Raw genomic sequence first — 18,570 nt, 5'->3', positions numbered from 1 at the left:
GCCTGGAAGCACGAGCACCCCCCGCCCCTGCGCCGGCTGGGGACTCATCTTGATTTCATCGGGGCGCAGAGCGTGTCCTCCAGGAAGGGGCCGCAGCCAAAGCCACTCGGCTTTGCCCCGCCAGCGGCCAGCTCGAGGATGGTGTTCCCAGCTCCATGTGGTCCTCCAGAAGAACACGCCAGCTGTGCCTTGGCTTGCGGGCTCATCTCAATGCCATTGAGCTGCAGGGGGATGTTTCCCCTGTTCCAGTCCGTGGCACCTTCACCGCACTGCCACCCCTTCTCCAATGGGACGGGGAGCACTGAGCCGCTCCCTCCACAACTCGCCGGGGACCAGCGGAAGCATCTCCTCGGCTGTGCTCTCTCCTCCGGGCCGCGGCCGCAGGGAAACGCTCCGGGGTTTTCTTGGAGTGCCACGAGACGCGTGCAGCTGGTACTTGCTGGGCTCCTGGATCCTACTGAGCAGAGGGATGGATCTCTGCTGTCTCCTGGGCCAGGCAGGGCTCCTGCAGCCAAGAATGCTCAAAAAGGTCTTCCAGTGATGGCCTGTCTGCGGGCTCCATGGATAAACACCACCTGATGAGGTGCTGGCACTCTGCAGAGACAAACCACAAACCGCCGCTCAGCGGGACAAGGCTCCTGTCCGTGCTCTCCCACATTCCACGGTGCCCAAGCCACACTAGGAGTGCTTGGAGCTGCAGCCAAAAGCTTCCCATCGATCCTCCCTTCCGGAGGAGAGCAGCCCAGAGGCACACGTGCCACCTCCTCCAGCTAACCCAGGAGATCAACCTCCTCACTAGCTGCTGGAGCGGGACGCTTCTGTGCCAGCTGCCCTCTCCCAACCCCGTTCTTCCTCCCGAGCCTTGAAGGCGCATGCCCACCTTGAGACACCCGGGGCGGGAAGAAGAGCTGGCCCCGGACGATGTCCTTGTTTGTGTGGAAAGGAAGGTCCCCGCAGACCAGGTCATAGAGCAGGATGCCCAGGGACCAGATGGTGGCTGGCTGGCCATGGTAGCAGCCAAAGAGGATCCACTCCGGTGGGCAGTACTCCGGCGTTCCTATGGGACACGGGCACAGCTCATCAGGCCCATGCTGCTCCGTCCCTCCCTCCCTCCCTCCCAGCCAGCTCCTGTCCCACAACAGCCAGCCCCTGCCCCGCCGAAAAGCAACTTGGCTGCAGCCGGCTGAAGAAGGATTCCCCCTCCTGCCCTTTCTCCCTGCCTCCCTCTTCCCCCTCTGCCAGCAAAGGGGGGAACCTCCGCTGCCCGGCTGGGCCCCGGCTTTGGGCTCACCTGACATCCGGGTGTAGAACGTGTCCTGGAGGATCGTGCCGCAGCCGAAGTCGATGAGCTTGGCCTCGCCCGTGGCAAGGTCGACGAGGACGTTCTCGGCCTTGATGTCGCGGTGCAGGACGCCGCGGCTGGTGCAGTGCCGCACGGCCTCCAGCACCTGGCGGAACAGCCCCCGCGCCACGGGCTCCGTCAGGAACCCCTGCTCGGCCAGGAAGTCCCAGAGGTCCTGACAGCGCTGCGGGCGCTCCATGACCAGCGCGAAGCCGTCGGGCAGCTCGAACCAGTCCAGGAGCCGCACGATGCCGCGGAAGCCAGGGCACGACACCATCCACAGCAGCGCCAGCTCCATGGGCACAAGGGCGCCGTTGTGCTGCGGGGGGACCGCGATGCCCTCAGCGGGGCCGATGCTGCGCCGTGCCTTGGGCACCCCCTGCCCGGCCCCAGCGCCGCTGGCCATTGCCCGGCCCGGGACGCTGCGCGGCCCCCGCTCACTCCCCGCTCGCTGCCCTTGCAGCGTTCCGGCTGCCACCCTGCCAGGCCTCGCCCTAGCCCCGCCCGGCACGCCCCGCCGGCTTCTCCCGCTGGCCCCGCTCACTCACCAGCCGCGCCCACTCCGAGATGCAATCGCGGCGCACTCGCTTGATGGCCACCTGCAAGCCAAGGCGAGCGCCGGGCTGACCTCGCCGCCCGCCGCTCGCCGCCCGCCGCCCCCTCCGGTCCGGCCCCGTCTCTTACCGGGGCGCCGTCGGCGAGCCGGGTCCCGGAGTAAACGCTGCCGCAGCCGCCGCTCCCCAGCAGCGGGCCCTCCCGGTAGAGCTGCTCCAGGGGAGGCTTCTCCGCCCGTGCGGGCGGCACTGCGCTCCCGCTCTTCTGCCCCGGCAACCCGACCGCCCGGCGCGCTGCTGCTTGCCGAGCCGCCCCGGGCTGCGGCGGCTCGGGGCCGGCGGCCAAGCCGAGCAGCGGCGGAGCTCGGAGCGGGGAAGCTGCCTGCGATGCTGTCGGGGCCGGGGCGGGCGCGGGGCGGCAGCGGGGCGGCAGCGGGCGGAACCGCGGGAGGGGCTTGGTTCGGGGCCGGGGCCTCGGCCGGGGCCAGCCCAGAGCCCGCGCCAGGCAGAGCCAAAAGACCGCGCTGCTCCGCCAGCACCAGAGCAAGAGGCACTTCCAGCAGCGCCACAGCCAGTTCGGAGAGAGCCCGGCCGAGGCGGCTCCACGGCGGGACGGGCAGGGGCGGGCACGGGGCGGCCCCGCCGAGCGGCGCCTTGCGGGACGCGGCATGAGCCGGGCTGGGAGAGGCAGAACACGGACGGGACGAGACGGGAATAGAGTGAGTGTGAGAGGGAGAAGGGGATGGGGAGCGAGTGGAAAGTCGAGCGGAAAACCGATCGAGAGAAGCGCTGCTGCTGCTGCTGCTGCTGCTGCTGCTGCTGCTGCTGCTGCTGCGGAACCGCCGGAGCTCGCGAACGTTCCTCCGTTGCCTCCGCGAACCCAACGGAGGAGCCGCCGCGCGCCCCGAGGAACGAAAGAGAGAAACTAACAAATAAAACCCCAAAGTAATTCCTATTAGAAAAGTAACCAAATCAAACAATGTAGCAATAAAGAAGCGTGTTGGCTTGTGGCTTCTTTCTTCTTTGGCTGAGATGAAGCATTTCATGGGGAAGAATTGCCTCTTCAGACACTTTTGCGAGAGTGGACAGGAGTGGAGCATTTAATTTTCAAGTAGAAAAGGGAAATCGTATCAGTAATGTCATCTCTTTTCATCCTCTGTTGAGACGGTTGCAGGCTGCCAAAAGACATGGTCTGCAATGTGGAGCTTGGGGCCAAGATCCTTTTTCTGCCAGAGGATGAGGAGGGGAAGTATCCCAGAATTGTGGAGTCGTGGTATGGTTTGGTTTGCAAAGGATCTGAAAAATCACACGGCTGCAACCCCCCTGCTGTGGCTTGGGACCCCTTGCACTAGCCCGGCTTGTCTAGAGCTCCATGCAGCCTGGCCTTGAACACTGTCAGGGACGGGACAGCCACACCTTCTCTGGTCAGCCTGTTCCAGGAGAGACTTTCTTCTGAATTCCTTACCTAAACCGACTCTCTTTCCACCTGGATCCATTCTCCCTTGTCCTGTCCTTGCCTGCCCTCGTACAAAGTCCCTGTCCATCTTTCCTGTAGCTTGCCCTCAGGTACTGGAAGGCCACAGTTGGGTCAAGTCTAAGTCTCTTGCCCAGGCTGAAGAAGCCAAGCTGTGTCAGCCCTTAGTTGCAGGAGAGAAGTGTTCTAGATATATATTATAATATTGGGTTTTTGCAAATATTAAAATGGATTTTATATATGTGATGTTAAAGTAACTTTGTTCCAAATATATAGTTTTTAATTTTGTTGTTAATTAGGCTTAGACACAGTAGTGCAATAGCTGATGGAAGTATGCTTGTGTTAAAATGCCTGCTTGGATGGGATAACATCCAATGAACACAGGATGAGGACACCTGTACAGATCTGCCAACCATCAGCACTCACCGTCTGAAGGCAGTGCGGACCAAGGCCCAAACTGGAAGGGATAAAGAGAAGGAGCCAAACCCCAGCCAAGGAACACACATGCTCTGAAAAGGCAGACCCAAAGAGGGGCCATGTAAAATAGCTCCTGGAAAATGTAAACTCGTTTATGGATATGCATAAGCGGCTATGAATATGCAACAGGCTGATGTAAGGGAAAAGGTATTTAAGGGGGATCCCTGAAGGTAACAGGGTGGTCTTGGCTGAGTGCCAAGATGCACCCAGCCATAAATAACCTTTGCTCCATGGTCCTTGTCTCCTATTGTCCTTTATTAAACTTTTTACATTTTCACAGGAGAGTGAACGTGTTTTTCACATGGACTACATATGCTTATACAAATTCTAGGAAGACTAGTAATTTTTTCTACAATAATTGGGTTAATCATCACAAACATCCATTTTGCAGCATCTCTAGCTAATAGAAGTTGATTCAATCTTCTTTCTTGATTCAGTCTTCTTGCAGTCTTCAAAGCTCTGTTTGTTCTTGCCAAGGCATTCTGATTATCAAATTTTTTATGCTAATCAGGTCTGAAGTACATCAACTCACTTCTGTCCTGGCAGCATGGGTGTGTCAACTCAAGGAGGGAAACACTAGCCGAGAGGATTACAGTAAGGTGAAGGTAGACTCAGCCTCCGGTGACCGAGCTGCCGGGTATGATCTGTCAGATCCCCTTGAAGGTACCTCTAGTATGAATGCTCAGGGAAGAAAGGATAACCAGAGCTAGAGGGGCCCTGCCTCGAGCCAAGGAGAGGCACGGGAAAACCAGATCTTTGGTCAGTGTAGATCCGATGGCCTGGCACATCAGAGCCACAAAAATGCGACACCTTAGTTGATACTGGAGCGCAGTGTCCCCTGATACCATCGGGACATGTGGGGGCAGAACCTGTTTCCATTGCTGGGGTGCCGGGGGGATCACAGCAATTGGCCCTGTTGGGAGCCGAGGTGAGCCTGACTGGGAAGGAGTGGCAGAAACATCCTATTGTGAGCAGCCCAGAGGCCCTGGGTATTCTGGGCATAGACTTCCTCCAGAACGGCTACTACAAAGAACGAAAGGGACTCAGGTGGGCTTTTGGCACAGCTGCTGTAGAGGCAGAGGACATTCGGCAATTGAACACCTTGCCTGGACTGTCAGAGTACCCATCTGCAGTAGGACTCCTGAGGGTGGAAGAGCAGCGAGTGCCAATTGCCACCTTGACCATGCATCGCTGGCAGTATCGGACGAATCGAGGTGCTGTGATCCCCATCCACAGAATGATCGGTTAGCTGGAGAGCCAAGGGATGGTCAGCAAAACCCACTCACCCTTCAACAGTCCCATCTGGCCTGTGCACAAGTCTCAATGGAGATTGGCTGTGGACTATCGTGCCTTGAATGAAGTGACTCCACCGCTGAACGCTGCTGTGCCGGACATGCTGGAACTCCAGTACGAGCTGGAGTCCAAGGCAGCAAAGCGGTACGCCACTGTTGACATTCCCAACGCGTTTTTCTCCACTTCTCTGGCAGCAGAATGCAGGCCTCAGTTTGCTTTCACCTGGAGGGGCGTGCAGTACACCTGGAACCGACTGCCCCAGGGGTGGAAGCACAGCCCCACCATCTGCCCTGGACTGATCCAGGCTGCACTGGAAAAAGGTGAGGCTCCAGAACACCTGCAGTACCTCAATGGCATCATTGTGTGGGGGAACACAGCTATGGAAGTATTTGAGAAAGGAGAGAGGATCATCCAGTTACTGCTGGAAGCCGGCTTCACCATCAAGAAGACCAAAGTCAAGGGACTTGCCCGAGAGATCCAGTTCCTGGGGGTAAAGTTGCAAGACGGATTGTGTCAGATTCCCACTGAGGTCACCAATAAGATCAACACGGTGTCTCCACCCACCAGCAAGAAGGAAACACAAGCTTTCCTAGGCACCATAGGTTTTTGGAGAATGCACATTCTCGAGTACAGCCAGATTGTGAACCCTCCCTACCTGGTCACCTGCAAGAAGAACGATTTCCTCTGGGGCCCTGAACACCAACAAGCTTTCGCCCCGATCAAGCAGGAGATTGCTCAGGCAGTAGCCCTTGGCCCAGTCAGGATGGGACCAGAGGTGAAGAACATGCTCTACTCTGCAGCTGGGAACAATGGCTTGTCCTGGAGCCTTTGGCAGAAGGTGCCTGGGGAGACTCGAGGCTGACCACTGGGATTCTGCAGCTGAAATTACAGAGGGTCTGAAGCCAAATGCACTCCCACAGAGAAGGAAATCTTGGCTGCCTATGAAGGAGTTCAAGCTACCTCCGAGGTGATTGCCACAGAAACACAACTCCTCCTGGCACCCTGACTGATGGCACTGGGGTGGATGTTTAAAGGAAAGGTTCCCACTAACCTCCATGACACTGCTGCCACATGGAGCAAATGGATTACTCTCATCATGCAGCACACCCGGATTGGAAACCTGAATCGCCCTGGGATTTTGGAGATAATTACAAACTGGCTGCTGGTGAGAACTTTGGTCTCACTGACGGAGAGCAGCAGGAACAAGTGACAAGGGCTAAAGAAGGTGCACCATGCAACCAACTACCAGCAGAGGAAACTCGATACGATGTTTTCACTGACGGTTCCTGTGGAATCGTAGGGATGAACTGGAAGTGGAAAGCAGCCGTATGGAGCCCCACACAACACGTAGCACAAGCTACTGAAGGAGAAGGTGGATCAAGTCAACTTGCTGAAGTCAAGGCTTTTCAGCTGACCCTGGACATTGCTGAGAGAGAGAAATGACCAAAGCTCGACCTTTATATGGATTCTTGGATGGTAGCCAATGCTCTGTGGGGCTGGCTGGAAAGGTGGAAAAAGGCCAACTGGCAGCATAGAGGAAAACGAGTCTGGGCTACTGATGAGTGAAAAGACATTGCCTCTTGGGTAGAAAATGTGTGTGTGAAAGTCTGTCTGGAGCCTTTGGCAGAAGGTGCCTGGGGAGACTCGAGGCTGACCACTGGGATTCTGCAGCTGAAATTACAGAGGGTCTGAAGCCAAATGCACTCCCACAGAGAAGGAAATCTTGGCTGCCTATGAAGGAGTTCAAGCTACCTCCGAGGTGATTGCCACAGAAACACAACTCCTCCTGGCACCCTGACTGATGGCACTGGGGTGGATGTTTAAAGGAAAGGTTCCCACTAACCTCCATGACACTGCTGCCACATGGAGCAAATGGATTACTCTCATCATGCAGCACACCCGGATTGGAAACCTGAATCGCCCTGGGATTTTGGAGATAATTACAAACTGGCTGCTGGTGAGAACTTTGGTCTCACTGACGGAGAGCAGCAGGAACAAGTGACAAGGGCTAAAGAAGGTGCACCATGCAACCAACTACCAGCAGAGGAAACTCGATACGATGTTTTCACTGACGGTTCCTGTGGAATCGTAGGGATGAACTGGAAGTGGAAAGCAGCCGTATGGAGCCCCACACAACACGTAGCACAAGCTACTGAAGGAGAAGGTGGATCAAGTCAACTTGCTGAAGTCAAGGCTTTTCAGCTGACCCTGGACATTGCTGAGAGAGAGAAATGACCAAAGCTCGACCTTTATATGGATTCTTGGATGGTAGCCAATGCTCTGTGGGGCTGGCTGGAAAGGTGGAAAAAGGCCAACTGGCAGCATAGAGGAAAACGAGTCTGGGCTACTGATGAGTGAAAAGACATTGCCTCTTGGGTAGAAAATGTTTGTGTGAAAGTCTGTCATGTAGATGCCCATGTCCCCAAGAGTCGGGCTAATGAGGAACACCGAAACAAGGAGCAGGTAGATCAGGCTGCAGTGATAGAGGTGTCAAAGATAGACTTGGATTGGCAACATAAGGGGGAGTTGTTCCTAGCTCGATGGGCCCATGATGCCTCAGGCCATCAGGGCAGAGATGCCACCCACAAGTGGGCATGAGACCGAGGGGTGGATTTAACCATGGACAGTATTTCTCAGGTTATCAATGACTGTGAGATGTGTGCTGAGATCAAGCAGGCCAAGTGAGTGAAGCCCCTGTGGTATGGTGGGCAGTGGTCCAAGTACAGGTATGGGGAGGTCTGGCAGATTGACTACATCACACTGCCCCAGACACGCCAAGGCAAGCGCTACGTGCTCACAATGGCAGAAGCCACCACAGGATGGTTGGAGACTTCCCCCGTGCCTCACGCCACTGCCCGGAGCACCATCCTGGGCCTTGAAAAGTAAATCCTGAGAAGGCATGGTACCCCTGAGAGGACTGAGTCTGACAACGGGACTCATTTCAAGAGCAGCCTTATCAACACCTGGGCTAGGGAACATGGCATTGAGTGGGTGTACCATATCCCCTACCATGCACCAGCTGCAGGCAAAGTGGAGAGGTACAATGGACTGTTAAAAACCACCTTGAAAGCATTGGGTGGGGGATCTTTCAAGAACTGGGAGCAGTATTTAGCAAAGGCCACCTGGTTAGTTAACACCCGAGGTTCCACCAATGGAGAGGTCCTGCCCAGTCTGAGTCCCTGAATATAGTAGACGGAGATAAAGTCCCAGTGGCACATATCAGAGGTTTGTTAGGGAAGACAGTGTGGATCAATTCTGCCGCGAGTACAGACAAACCCATTGGTGGCACTGTCTTTGCTCAGGGACCAGGTTGTACACGGTGAATAATGCAGAAATATGGAACAACACGATGTGTACCTCAGGGAGATCTGATTGTGGGGCGAGCCTCATATGCAAATATCACTTTTGCTGGATGTTACTGCCACTGTCTTTACATTAAACCAGACAGACATGAGACAGATGGAAATGTGTGAATGCTGAAGGTTTGAGCAAGAGATATAGAAGGAAATGTGTGTCAAAGGTTTGAGCAAGTGAGATGGAAGGAAATGTGTCTGAGTAAGTGAAAGATGGAAGTTTTTACTTGATGAAGTTTTTACATGACGTTTGGTAGTTATGTTGACGATTCGGAGATAAGGGGTGGAATGTCCTAGGGTGACATTATGGTGCTTGCATCCCCAATTGTGTGTTCTGTTTATGCTTGATGTTATGTTCTGTGCTTTCGGGACTGGCTCCGAAAAGTGAAGGTTTGTTTTGTCTTGTTATCAGCCAGCTCACCTTCCCTCACAGTTTGTGTCTAGAGAGAGGCTAGGGCTTGCTGGCTTGCTTGCTTTCACTTTGCTCTTGCTCCTGCTTTTTGCTTTTGCCCTTGCTTTTGCTTATTAGTTAGTTTAGCTAGGCAATCCAATTTCTTCCCTGGACTGTTTTTTTTCCTTTACCTTTCCTGAATACCATTTGAACCTGCTCAGGACTGGGACCTGGGAAACACCAAGAAACACCAAGAGCCAGCATTTTGTGACCTGCAGCAGCCATCCCCAGCACCGGAGACTGAGAACTGGGCAACCACTCCCAGGAGAGACTTTCTGAATTTGTCACCTCTTCAGTGTGGTGAAAGAGTTTTTGTCATCTGGTGTTGTTCATTTTTTTGTGCTAGGGAGTGCTTTGCCTGCTCAATAAAAAGGTTGTTTCCACTACTCTCTGAGGAAATTCTTCCCGAGCCAGGTGGGGGTGGGGCTGTGGGGGTTTGCTTTCTGGGGGCTCCTTCTGAGGGTTTTCTCCCAAATTTGCCCAAAACCAGGACACATTACTACATAAGCAGGCTGTTCTTTGGTGAGATCCAGCAGGGCCCTGTCCAGCCTGTGCTCAGCAAACTGACTGGTCATGAGCCACTGGTGGATGTACCTCACCATGGCAGGCACCTGGAGAAGGCAGGGGGAGACTTGGAAAGCTGCCAGAGGGAGGAATGTCCCCAGCTTCCCCAGAGAAGTGCTTTCCTTGCCACCACACGGCCATGGCCTCAAAGGCTTCCAGTGAGCAGCAGGCATGGCTTGGGAGGCCAAGCAATTCCTGGGAGGATGAAATCCTGGCCACAGGCTGCTTACTTGCTTTGGATTGGAAAACCCCTCCTCTACGAGCATATACAGCAGGGCAGCACAGGTCTTGGTTTTGAAGATGTGCGAATATGCTCTGAGCCCTGTGCCCATGGTGCTGGTCTCTTCCTCCCGAATCCTTTTGATGAATTTGAAAACCAGCTGTAGGAGAAAGGCAGGAAGCCAGGGATGCTCCAAGCGTGGTGCTCGGCTGAGCGGTGACAGCAGGCCCAGCCCAGCTGGGGATGGCTGCAGGTACCTGCGCTGTTCTGTGGAAGAGGCCACGGGCGGGGTCCTGCTCTTGTGTGCGCTGCACGGCTGCACCTGGCAAAGAGCGAGCGCAGCCTGAGCTGAGGGGCTGCGGGAGAGGCCGGAGAACACAGCCCAGCCCTGTGCTCCCCGGGCAGGGACAGCCCTGGGATGCCCCAGGGGATGAAGCACGGCTGTGGGGTGTCTGCCCTGGCCCCTATTCCATCCTGTCCATGGGCAAGTGCCCAGGGGATGGGATGGGATGGGATGGGATGGGATGGGATGGGATGGGATGGGATGGGATGGGATGGGGCCAAGCTGGCTGCAGGCACCGGCCCTGCGGCCCAGCTCTGGCACTCACCCTTCTGCAGTGGCTGGAACTGCTCCACCTCTTCAGGCTGCTGTGCTGGGGCAGTCCCAGGGCCTTCTTTCTCCTCCTTCCCCCAGGCCAGCTTGGGCACGCTCGCAGGCCTGTGCTCTACGTCACTGTCTGGATTCATGGCTGCTTGCAGGAGAAGGTGGCTCGGAAAAGGTCCAAGTCAGCAAGTGCTGCAGAGTGAAGTCTTGGCAAGGCTACAGGACAGCAAGTCCTGCACTCTGGTCTTGGGGTCTCCAGGCACAAGGACAGGAGACTCCTCATCAAGAACCGTGCTAAGCAAATGCCACAGTCTGCCCTGGAGGGCACCTGCAGAAGAGAAGCCTCGGGAAGGCCAGAGGTCACCAAGCCCTCTGGTCTGGATACGAGGTCACCTGCAAGAGTAACGCCTCGGGAAAGCTCCGGGTCAGACATGAACGAGTGCGATGTGTGGGGGCTCCTCACGGCACCGCTCTGTCCTGTCCTGTCCCATCGTGTGCTCCGAGCACTGTGGCGTGGTCTTGTCACCGCCAGCTCCTATGTCACCCCGTGTCACAAAGGGCCCTTGGACACGCTGTCCCGTTCCATGCCACGGTGACCGTGCTGCACCGTGTCACAAAGGGCCCCTGCACACACTGCCCCTGCCCTGGGGCTGCCCCCAGCCCACCCAAAGTGGCTCGGGTTGGAAGGAATCCCTCACCCCAAGTGTCTAAGACAGCCCAACAGGATCTTTGGGAACAGCTGAAACCATCAGCAAACGCTGCCCTGCTCTGTGGGCTCAGGGCAGCAGCAGGAGCCCCCAGGACTGCCAACGCAGCCGCGCTGGGAAGGGCACGGGGCCTTCACAGAAGCTGGCACGGCCTCCTTGGGACACATCCCGGCTGGTGGCCATCCTAAACCCGCGGGTGTGACACAGACAAGGAACGTGTGGGCCAGGGCAGGAATGCTGCTCTGAGCCCTGGGGCCCGGGGAGCGCTGACATCAGCAGGTGTGGCACAGTCCCTGCCCAAGCAGACCTGCCACCCCCCGAGCCCTGGCAGCACCGGTGCCCGTCTCCTGCCCCAGAGACCTGTGCCCGTGGGGGGCTTCTGTGCCAGAGGGAGCCAAAGCCCACGTGCATTGGGGGCTGCGCTCCTGCCTGCAGGGGCTGTTGGCAGGAGCACCTGGAGCAACGCTGGCAACACTTGGTCTCTGTCAGAAGCTCTTACTCCGTGCTGAAATTATTTTCTCATTGCAGTTATTGCCTTCAGCACAAAAACCCCTTAGCGGCCAAGGCACAGAAGAATCTGGCAAGTAAGAATCCTCAATTCAGGAAAACTTTACTTCCCATTGTTCAACTCAAGTAGTTCCAAAAAGTTGCAAACTTCCCAAATGAATTGGGATGGCCTGAGGAGGTGAAGAGTTGGAATTTTGCTTCCAATCTCAAAGCAGCAACTCATTTGCCTTAACCTCATCCACTGAGGGTCACTTTACAGAACAGAGCACTACACAAAAAAAGGGCAAAAACAAGGGCCATTCTTTGGTTTTCTAGGAAGGGATGATAATATCCTAATTCTCATAAGGAATAAACGCTCACAAGAAATGAAAGTCCACCCGGTGTTACAAAAGTATCCCAAAGAAATGAGTAGATGGCAAAAGGGCTAATCCTCCCCCTGGTACAGATATCTGAGTGGCCAGTAAAGTACAGCTCTGCCCTCTTGTTCCCTGCAGGACAATCAGGACCATGAAGAGGAAAAGTCACAGATATTCCTTCTGGCCTCCCTAACCAAAGCTGTGCCAAAGCACAGATGCTGCCTTCAAACTGACTCAAATTCCAGCCTAGACCTCTCACCTTCCAGACAACTCCTTCTCCAACACCCCCCCAACACCAAGCCCCCCAAACTCCCACACAGAAACACTCAACACCCCGCCAGGAGCCCCAGCTGTCCCCGTCCCTCCGCAGAGCTTTCCCGCCCTCCAGCAGACGCCCTGGTTCCCTGCAGGTGCCGTGGGATGGCACTCAGGAGGATCTGCTCCAAGGCCTTCCCCTGGAGCATGCTCAGGCTGCCAGGCCTATGGATCCTGGATCATCCTTCCCACCGAGCCTTCCTGTGCACGGCTGTTCCATTTGCACCTTTGTGCTCAGCTCGGACTTCTCCACTTCACCAGGAGTGCTGGGAAAGGGTGGAGAGCAGCCTGGCAAGCTCTTTCTGCAGCTCCCTCTTTACCCTGGGGGAGGAAGAACATCCCATAGGAAAGAAACTGGTGCCACAAGGAGCGGGTGGCCTCAGGCACCTTTGGGGATGGAACAAGGCCTTGGTTTGACATAAGTAAGCACAAGCAATTCACATGAGTAAACAAGTAATTAGCACAGACATGCCTAAGTACTTAGCACCAGTTAGCATAACAAAATCCTGGCAGGCCTAACTTGACATGAGAGTGACCTGACAAAAAGCTTTAGACACAGTCTACCAGAAGAACTAAGGGCAAGTGTGGAATCAGCCCTGTGCAGGGAAGCCCTGAGGAAGACTTTGTGCTGCTTTGGGGCATCGAGACCGCTCCTGGCTGGGGCCTGGACATCAGCTTCAAGTATGGGAATCTGACACAATGTATTTCCAACCGCCTGCCTATGGAATCTCCTCTGCAGTGTAAAGATGGATGGTGATTTTGATACAACTCCCACATCAACCCACTGAAATTTATATGTGGCAGAGAAGGACTTTAGTGGGGTGCAGACCCCTGCCCTCCTGCCAGGTCAATAAAAGGGCTTTTTGGCTGACAATGCATTTGTCTGCCAATTTGTTTGAATGAGGGAGACCCCTCAGGACTGCTGTATCCTGAGGGAACACCGTTGGCCTTGGCCTGTAGGCACCTGCACAAGCTTAAAATCAGCTGCCTCAGCTTCCAAGACCTCTCTTGGCCAGCATCCTGACGTGGATGCAGGACTGCTGTGAGGCACTGCTGGGACCCAGTGGGACAGGACCGGCTGTCTCATGTCCACGTAGCACACCTTATACAGCCAGGGCCATGGCTCGACGAACTGAGAGGATTCCACTATCTCAGTGGTTCGGGCTTGACCCCTGGGAGTTTGCGAATCCAGTAAATCACTGGATAGATTAGGGGGATGAACGGGTTTATTTAGAGGGGCTTTACTGGACCTCAGCTGGTGTGGAAGGGACTAACAGCGGGTGTGTTAGCTAAAGGAGTGCAAAGAAGTTGAGAAGTAAGAAGTTGATATGGGGTTTTTTTAAGGTTGTTATTGAGGAGACTAAGAGAAGAGAGGAATTGAAGAAAGATAAAGAGGAAACTTTGTAACTAAACAAAGCATTTTTTAAACGTCAATTAAAGTCACTGTTACTTTTCACTCATAGTGTTATGTTAATTTACTGTAGTCAATAGTTAAAGTAGAAGTATAAACAATTAGAAAGTGTATAAAAAGTCAACCATCTTCAATAATAAAGAGTTGCCATCAAAGACTGCTTAATGCCTCTACTTTGTATTGCAACCACCTCAGCAGTGACAAGCTGGTAATGTAGTTTCTCTAGATGGGAAGCAGCCTGCTGTGGAGAATTTAGAAATTCACGAAGGAGTAAGTGGAATAGCCTGCCTTTGTGGGGCAGTTCTTGGGAGCCTTGGGCACCTTGAGAGACTGGCACCCTCCATGGGCACTATTGCAGTGCGGAGTTTGTGAGAGGCGTTGGTACCGCTGTTCAGCAGGCGGCGGGGCACATGCTCTGAGTGTGGACAGAGGTTTCCTAATCAAGCTGATTTTGAACCTCAGATTTTAAAGCTTGTGTGTGGAAAATCACATCTGGTACCTGTAACCTGGGGTTGCATGTGGGAGAAGAATTGGGAAAGGACTGTGAGGCTTTGTGAAGAGAGTTTTGGGTGGAAGTGAGAAGGAGAAGGAGATAATGGGAACTCACCAGAGCAAAGAAGTTCCCCGAGCTAGCCCTTTGGGATGTATCTGAACCCACTGGAAAGAAGTCACCAGTAAGGTGGGATTGGAGAACAAGAAAGATTTAATCCAATGCTGCATGCGGAGTGGCCATTATACAGGCTGGAAGACTGAGCCAAGTGGCCACCGGCAGGAACTTTAGATTGCAATACCTTGTTGCAGTTAATGCTGTTTTTAAGACAGGAAGGAAGTAGGATGAGGTCTCTTCTGCTGGTATGTTTCTCCCCTTGTGAAATCATATGGAATGGGAGACGGGCTGTGGGCTCAGCACTCCCTCAGACCCACTGGTGTTAGCCCTTGAGAAGGAAAACAAATGAAATAGAGGGCAAATTAAGCAATGTTGCTCAGCATGCAGCATAGGATAGCCATGTACCAAATCAGATAAGGTCTACCGTGCTGCAGCTCAAGAACAAGATACAATAGATTTGCTGAAAGTGCCTCCTAGGAGACGGGAGGATGAGGATGAGGATGAGGTGGACTTTCCAAAAAAATAGGACTTAGGCTTGGAAGGGACATCCGCTCAAACCCACTCCCCTCCTGGCAGTCCGGTTTTGTCCAGAACCAGGAGACAAGCAGTGTTACAGGCCACTCTGCGAGAGGCAGTGGGACCGGAAGGAGGGAGACTGATGGTTAAAGTACCATTCCCCACCCCTGATCTAGAGGCATGGGAAAGGATTGCTAAAATTACCACAGCAACCTGATACTTATTGCGAAGCATTTACAATATGTTATCAAACAACACAACGCAGATTGGAGAGACACCCAGTTATTACTGGATACTTTCACTGAAACAGAAAAGCAGCTGATCCTGAGAAGGGGCTTTGGCAGAGGATAACTGTAAAAGCCAGTGATTGGATGTAAGAGAATTTTTCCCTCTCCAAGGGACCCTAAATGGCATCCAAATATATTGGCAGAGTTACAGAAATTAGCAGATTATCAAGATTGGATAGCACTGGGAGTGGAGAGAGCTATCCCAAAGACCAAAAATTGGTCTGTCCTGTATTCTGTTAAGCAGGGGCCTTCCGAGACTCCATCTGAGTTTCTAGAGTGTCTAAGGGATGCTGTGCATCGCCATGCATCATTAGACCTGGGGTCTGAGATAGGAATTGCGGTGCAGAGAATCACAAATGGGACATCTCGCCATGATCAATATGATCAAGTGAAACCAATTTTATTGTACAGAGGCCTGTATTTATAATAAGTTCTGCTGTGCACGAGCCTCTAGCTAATACATGATTGGTTAATCCTAGCTGTTTATGTGTCTAAAATTAAATGCTGATTGGATCACCCGATTCTTGACGCATCTTGCTTTGGTTGTCTGGCCCACCCTGAGCTCTCTTTTTTATTTTGCTGACAACTTTGCTGACTCCTATGACTTCTTCTTCTTTTCCTGTCATCAAGGATTCACTGACCCCGTTTCTTGAACTGGCTACTTTGTTACCAGAAGGCTGGATTGTGCATCTGCTGAATGTGTCCATTGTCCTGCAAAAAATCCTCAACAGGGGATGTCCTATTAGTTCCAGAAGCAGGGTGCAATCTATTAGGGTGGGATTTACAGGTGCAGTTAGACATTGGAGTACTGCCAGAGGAAGGAAAAATGGTGGTTAAGCTATTAAAATTAACGGAAGAGAATGAGGACAAAATTCATGAGATGGTGTGGGCAAAACTTAAAAATTGAGGTGAATTGAACATGAAATCTATAGTAATAAAAATAGTTGATGAGAACCATCCAGTTCAGGTATGACAATACCCACTCTCACTGGAAGGGAGACAAGGACTGCAGCCAGGGATCCAGGACCTACTTGAGGAGGGGACCTTAGAGCCAAGTATGCCCCCCAAAATACACCCATATTACCAGTAAAGAAGTCAGATGGGACTTACAGGCTTGTCCAAGATTTAAGAGAAGCAAACCAAAGAACAGTGAATCGGTACCCAGTAGTGCCTAAGCCCTGTACACTACTGAGCAATATCCCCCCAGCACACCAGTGGCTTAGTGTGATAGACCTAAAAGATGCTTTTTGGGCATGTCCACTGGCAGGAGAAAGTAGGGATATATTTGCCTTTGAATGGGAGGACCCCGATTCAGGGAGAAAGCAACAGCTTTGGTGGACCAGGTTACCACAAGGGTTTTCCAAATCCCCAAACCTATTTGGACAAGGCTTGGGAGAAGTACTAAAACTCTTCTCCATCAAACCTGAGATAAAGCTCATCCAGTATGGAGATGATTTGCTTCTCTCAGGACGGGAAGAAAATGAAGTTTGAGAATCCACCAGAGCATTATTAAATTTTCTGGGGAACGAAGGACTTTGAGTATCAAAAGGGAAACTCCAATTTGTAGAGAGGGAAGTAAAATGCCTAGGACATGTGATTTGTCAAGGGAGCCGGCAGCTGAACCCTGAGAGAATTGCAGGGATAGCCTCACTCCCACGGGCAAAAACTAAGAGAGAAGTCAGAAGGTTTTTAGGCCTGTTGGGATACTGTAGGCTATGGATTGAAGGATACCCGCAAGCCTTCAGGTTCTTGTTTGAAAAGTTAGCAGAAGAAGAGATTAGGTGGGAAGAAGACAACAAGCAAATTTTGAAGCTTTAAAGCCAAAATTAGTCAGTGCAGCAGCACTGAGTCTTCCTGCCTTAGACAAACCCTTCTATCTGTTTGTGGATATAGAAAAAGGGGCAGCACATGGAGGGTTAGGCCAGGACCGGGGAGGATCCAGGAAACCAGTGGCCTATTTATCAAAACTGCAAGATCCTGTCAGCTGGGGGTGGCCAACCTGCATTCAGGCGGTGGCAGCGAGCGCCCCACTCATAGAAGAAAGCAAAAAATTAACCTTTGGGGGAAAACTGAAAATATATACCACTCACTCAGTAAGGAGTATCCTGAGCCAAAAGGCTGAGAAATGGCTCACTGATTCCCAAGTACTAAAATATGAAGCCATCTTAATAGATAATGGTTTAGAGCTAGTCGTGAGTAACCAACTCAGCCCTGCCCAGTTTTAGATGGAAAACCAGGTGAGGAATTAATATATAATTGCCTAGAGGTTATAAACTATCAAACTAAAGTAAGAGAGGACCTAACAGATCAACCACTCCAAGGTGGAAAACGATTGTACATCGATGGATTTTCACGGGTAATCCAGGTCACAGGGTATTGGGGTAGGCTATAGCAGATGAAGAGTTAGTGGCCCTAGAAAATGGAAAGTTACCTTCCAACTGGTCAGCCCAAGCATGTGATATGTATGCTCTAAAGTGAGCTCTGGAAATATTAACACAGAAAAGAGAAACAATATATAAAGACTCAAAATATGCTTTTGGAGTAGTGCACACCTTTGGAAAAATTTGGGAAGACAGTGGGCTATTAAATTCAAGGGGAAAGGAAGTAAAAACTTATTTTAGAAGTGGTAGAAACTTTACAATAACCAGAAGAAGTGGCAGCAGTATATGTTAAAGGACATAAAAAAGGAGTGACTCAAGAAGCACGAGGGAACCATTTACAGATTTAGATGCTGAGAATTCAGCCGAATCAGGGACAGAAAAACTAATGATAGCATTAACCCTTTTGAGAGAAATTGAAGAAGTCCCTGTATTCAGTGAGACAGAAGAGAAAGAATTCCTCAAAACAGGAGCCAAGAAAGATAACAAAGGGAAGTGGAGATTAGCAGATGGGAGGCAAATGTTGAATAAACCCCTTGCCAGGAAAATGCTAGAAGGCAAACATGGGACAACACACTGGGGTACACAAGCACTAAGTGATCAATTTCTAAGGGACTGGGCCTGCATAGGAATTTTTGGGATAGCTAAGCAGGTAATTGAAAGGTGTGAGATATGCCAACAAGTAAATGAGAAGGTCATGAGGAAAACACCAGGGGAGGGCGAGAACTAGCCTTACAGCCCTTTCAAAACATCCAAGTAGACTTTACCGAGCTTTCCCAGGTACAACGGTGGAAGTATTTACTAGTGATAGTAGGTGACCTGACTCATTGGGTAGAGGCGGTACCCACGGTTAAAGCCAATGCCAATGTTGTGAGTAAAACACTTCTAGATCAATCATTCCCCAATATGGGATGGTGAACAGGATTGATTCAGACCAAGTGTAAGGCCCTCTGAAGCCCCCACATTTGCCTACCGATTGTCACGAGGAGAAACCCCCTTCCCCACTGCAGTACCGGCTTGGAGAGAGCGGCAGTGCAGGTGCAGCTGCTGCACTGATACGTTAGCTGTTCCGAACAAGGCTGGCAAGGACTTGGCAAGGAATTGGCACGGACTTGGCAAGGAATCAGCAAGGACCTGGCATGAACCCAGCAAGG

General features: G+C 52.5%; 1 protein-coding gene and 1 long non-coding RNA gene across 2 annotated transcripts; both read right to left on the bottom strand.

The window, feature by feature from the left end:
• Window positions 1-336: 336 nt before the first annotated feature.
• LOC137464239 (serine/threonine-protein kinase pim-1-like) lies at window positions 337-2,566 on the bottom strand. Its single transcript, XM_068175537.1, has 5 exons — window positions 2,027-2,566; window positions 1,891-1,941; window positions 1,292-1,661; window positions 881-1,057; window positions 337-594 (listed from the first exon to the last, which is right to left on the bottom strand). Exons 1-5 carry the CDS (start codon window positions 2,564-2,566, stop codon window positions 455-457), a joined length of 1,278 nt encoding a protein of 425 aa, XP_068031638.1. The 3' UTR covers window positions 337-454.
• Window positions 2,567-9,438: 6,872 nt separating this feature from the next.
• On the bottom strand, window positions 9,439-10,062 carry LOC137464222 (uncharacterized). The gene is made up of 3 exons (XR_010994085.1): window positions 9,986-10,062; window positions 9,739-9,888; window positions 9,439-9,555 (listed from the first exon to the last, which is right to left on the bottom strand). It is a non-coding gene; the product is annotated as an uncharacterized lncRNA (long non-coding RNA).
• Window positions 10,063-18,570: the final 8,508 nt, after the last annotated feature.

Source organism: Anomalospiza imberbis, chromosome 39 (assembly GCF_031753505.1).
Source record: "Anomalospiza imberbis isolate Cuckoo-Finch-1a 21T00152 chromosome 39, ASM3175350v1, whole genome shotgun sequence".
Classification (NCBI taxonomy): Eukaryota; Metazoa; Chordata; class Aves; order Passeriformes; family Viduidae; genus Anomalospiza; species Anomalospiza imberbis.
The sequence above is the reverse complement of the archived record's forward strand: the minus strand, read 5'-3'. Positions and strand labels throughout refer to the sequence as shown.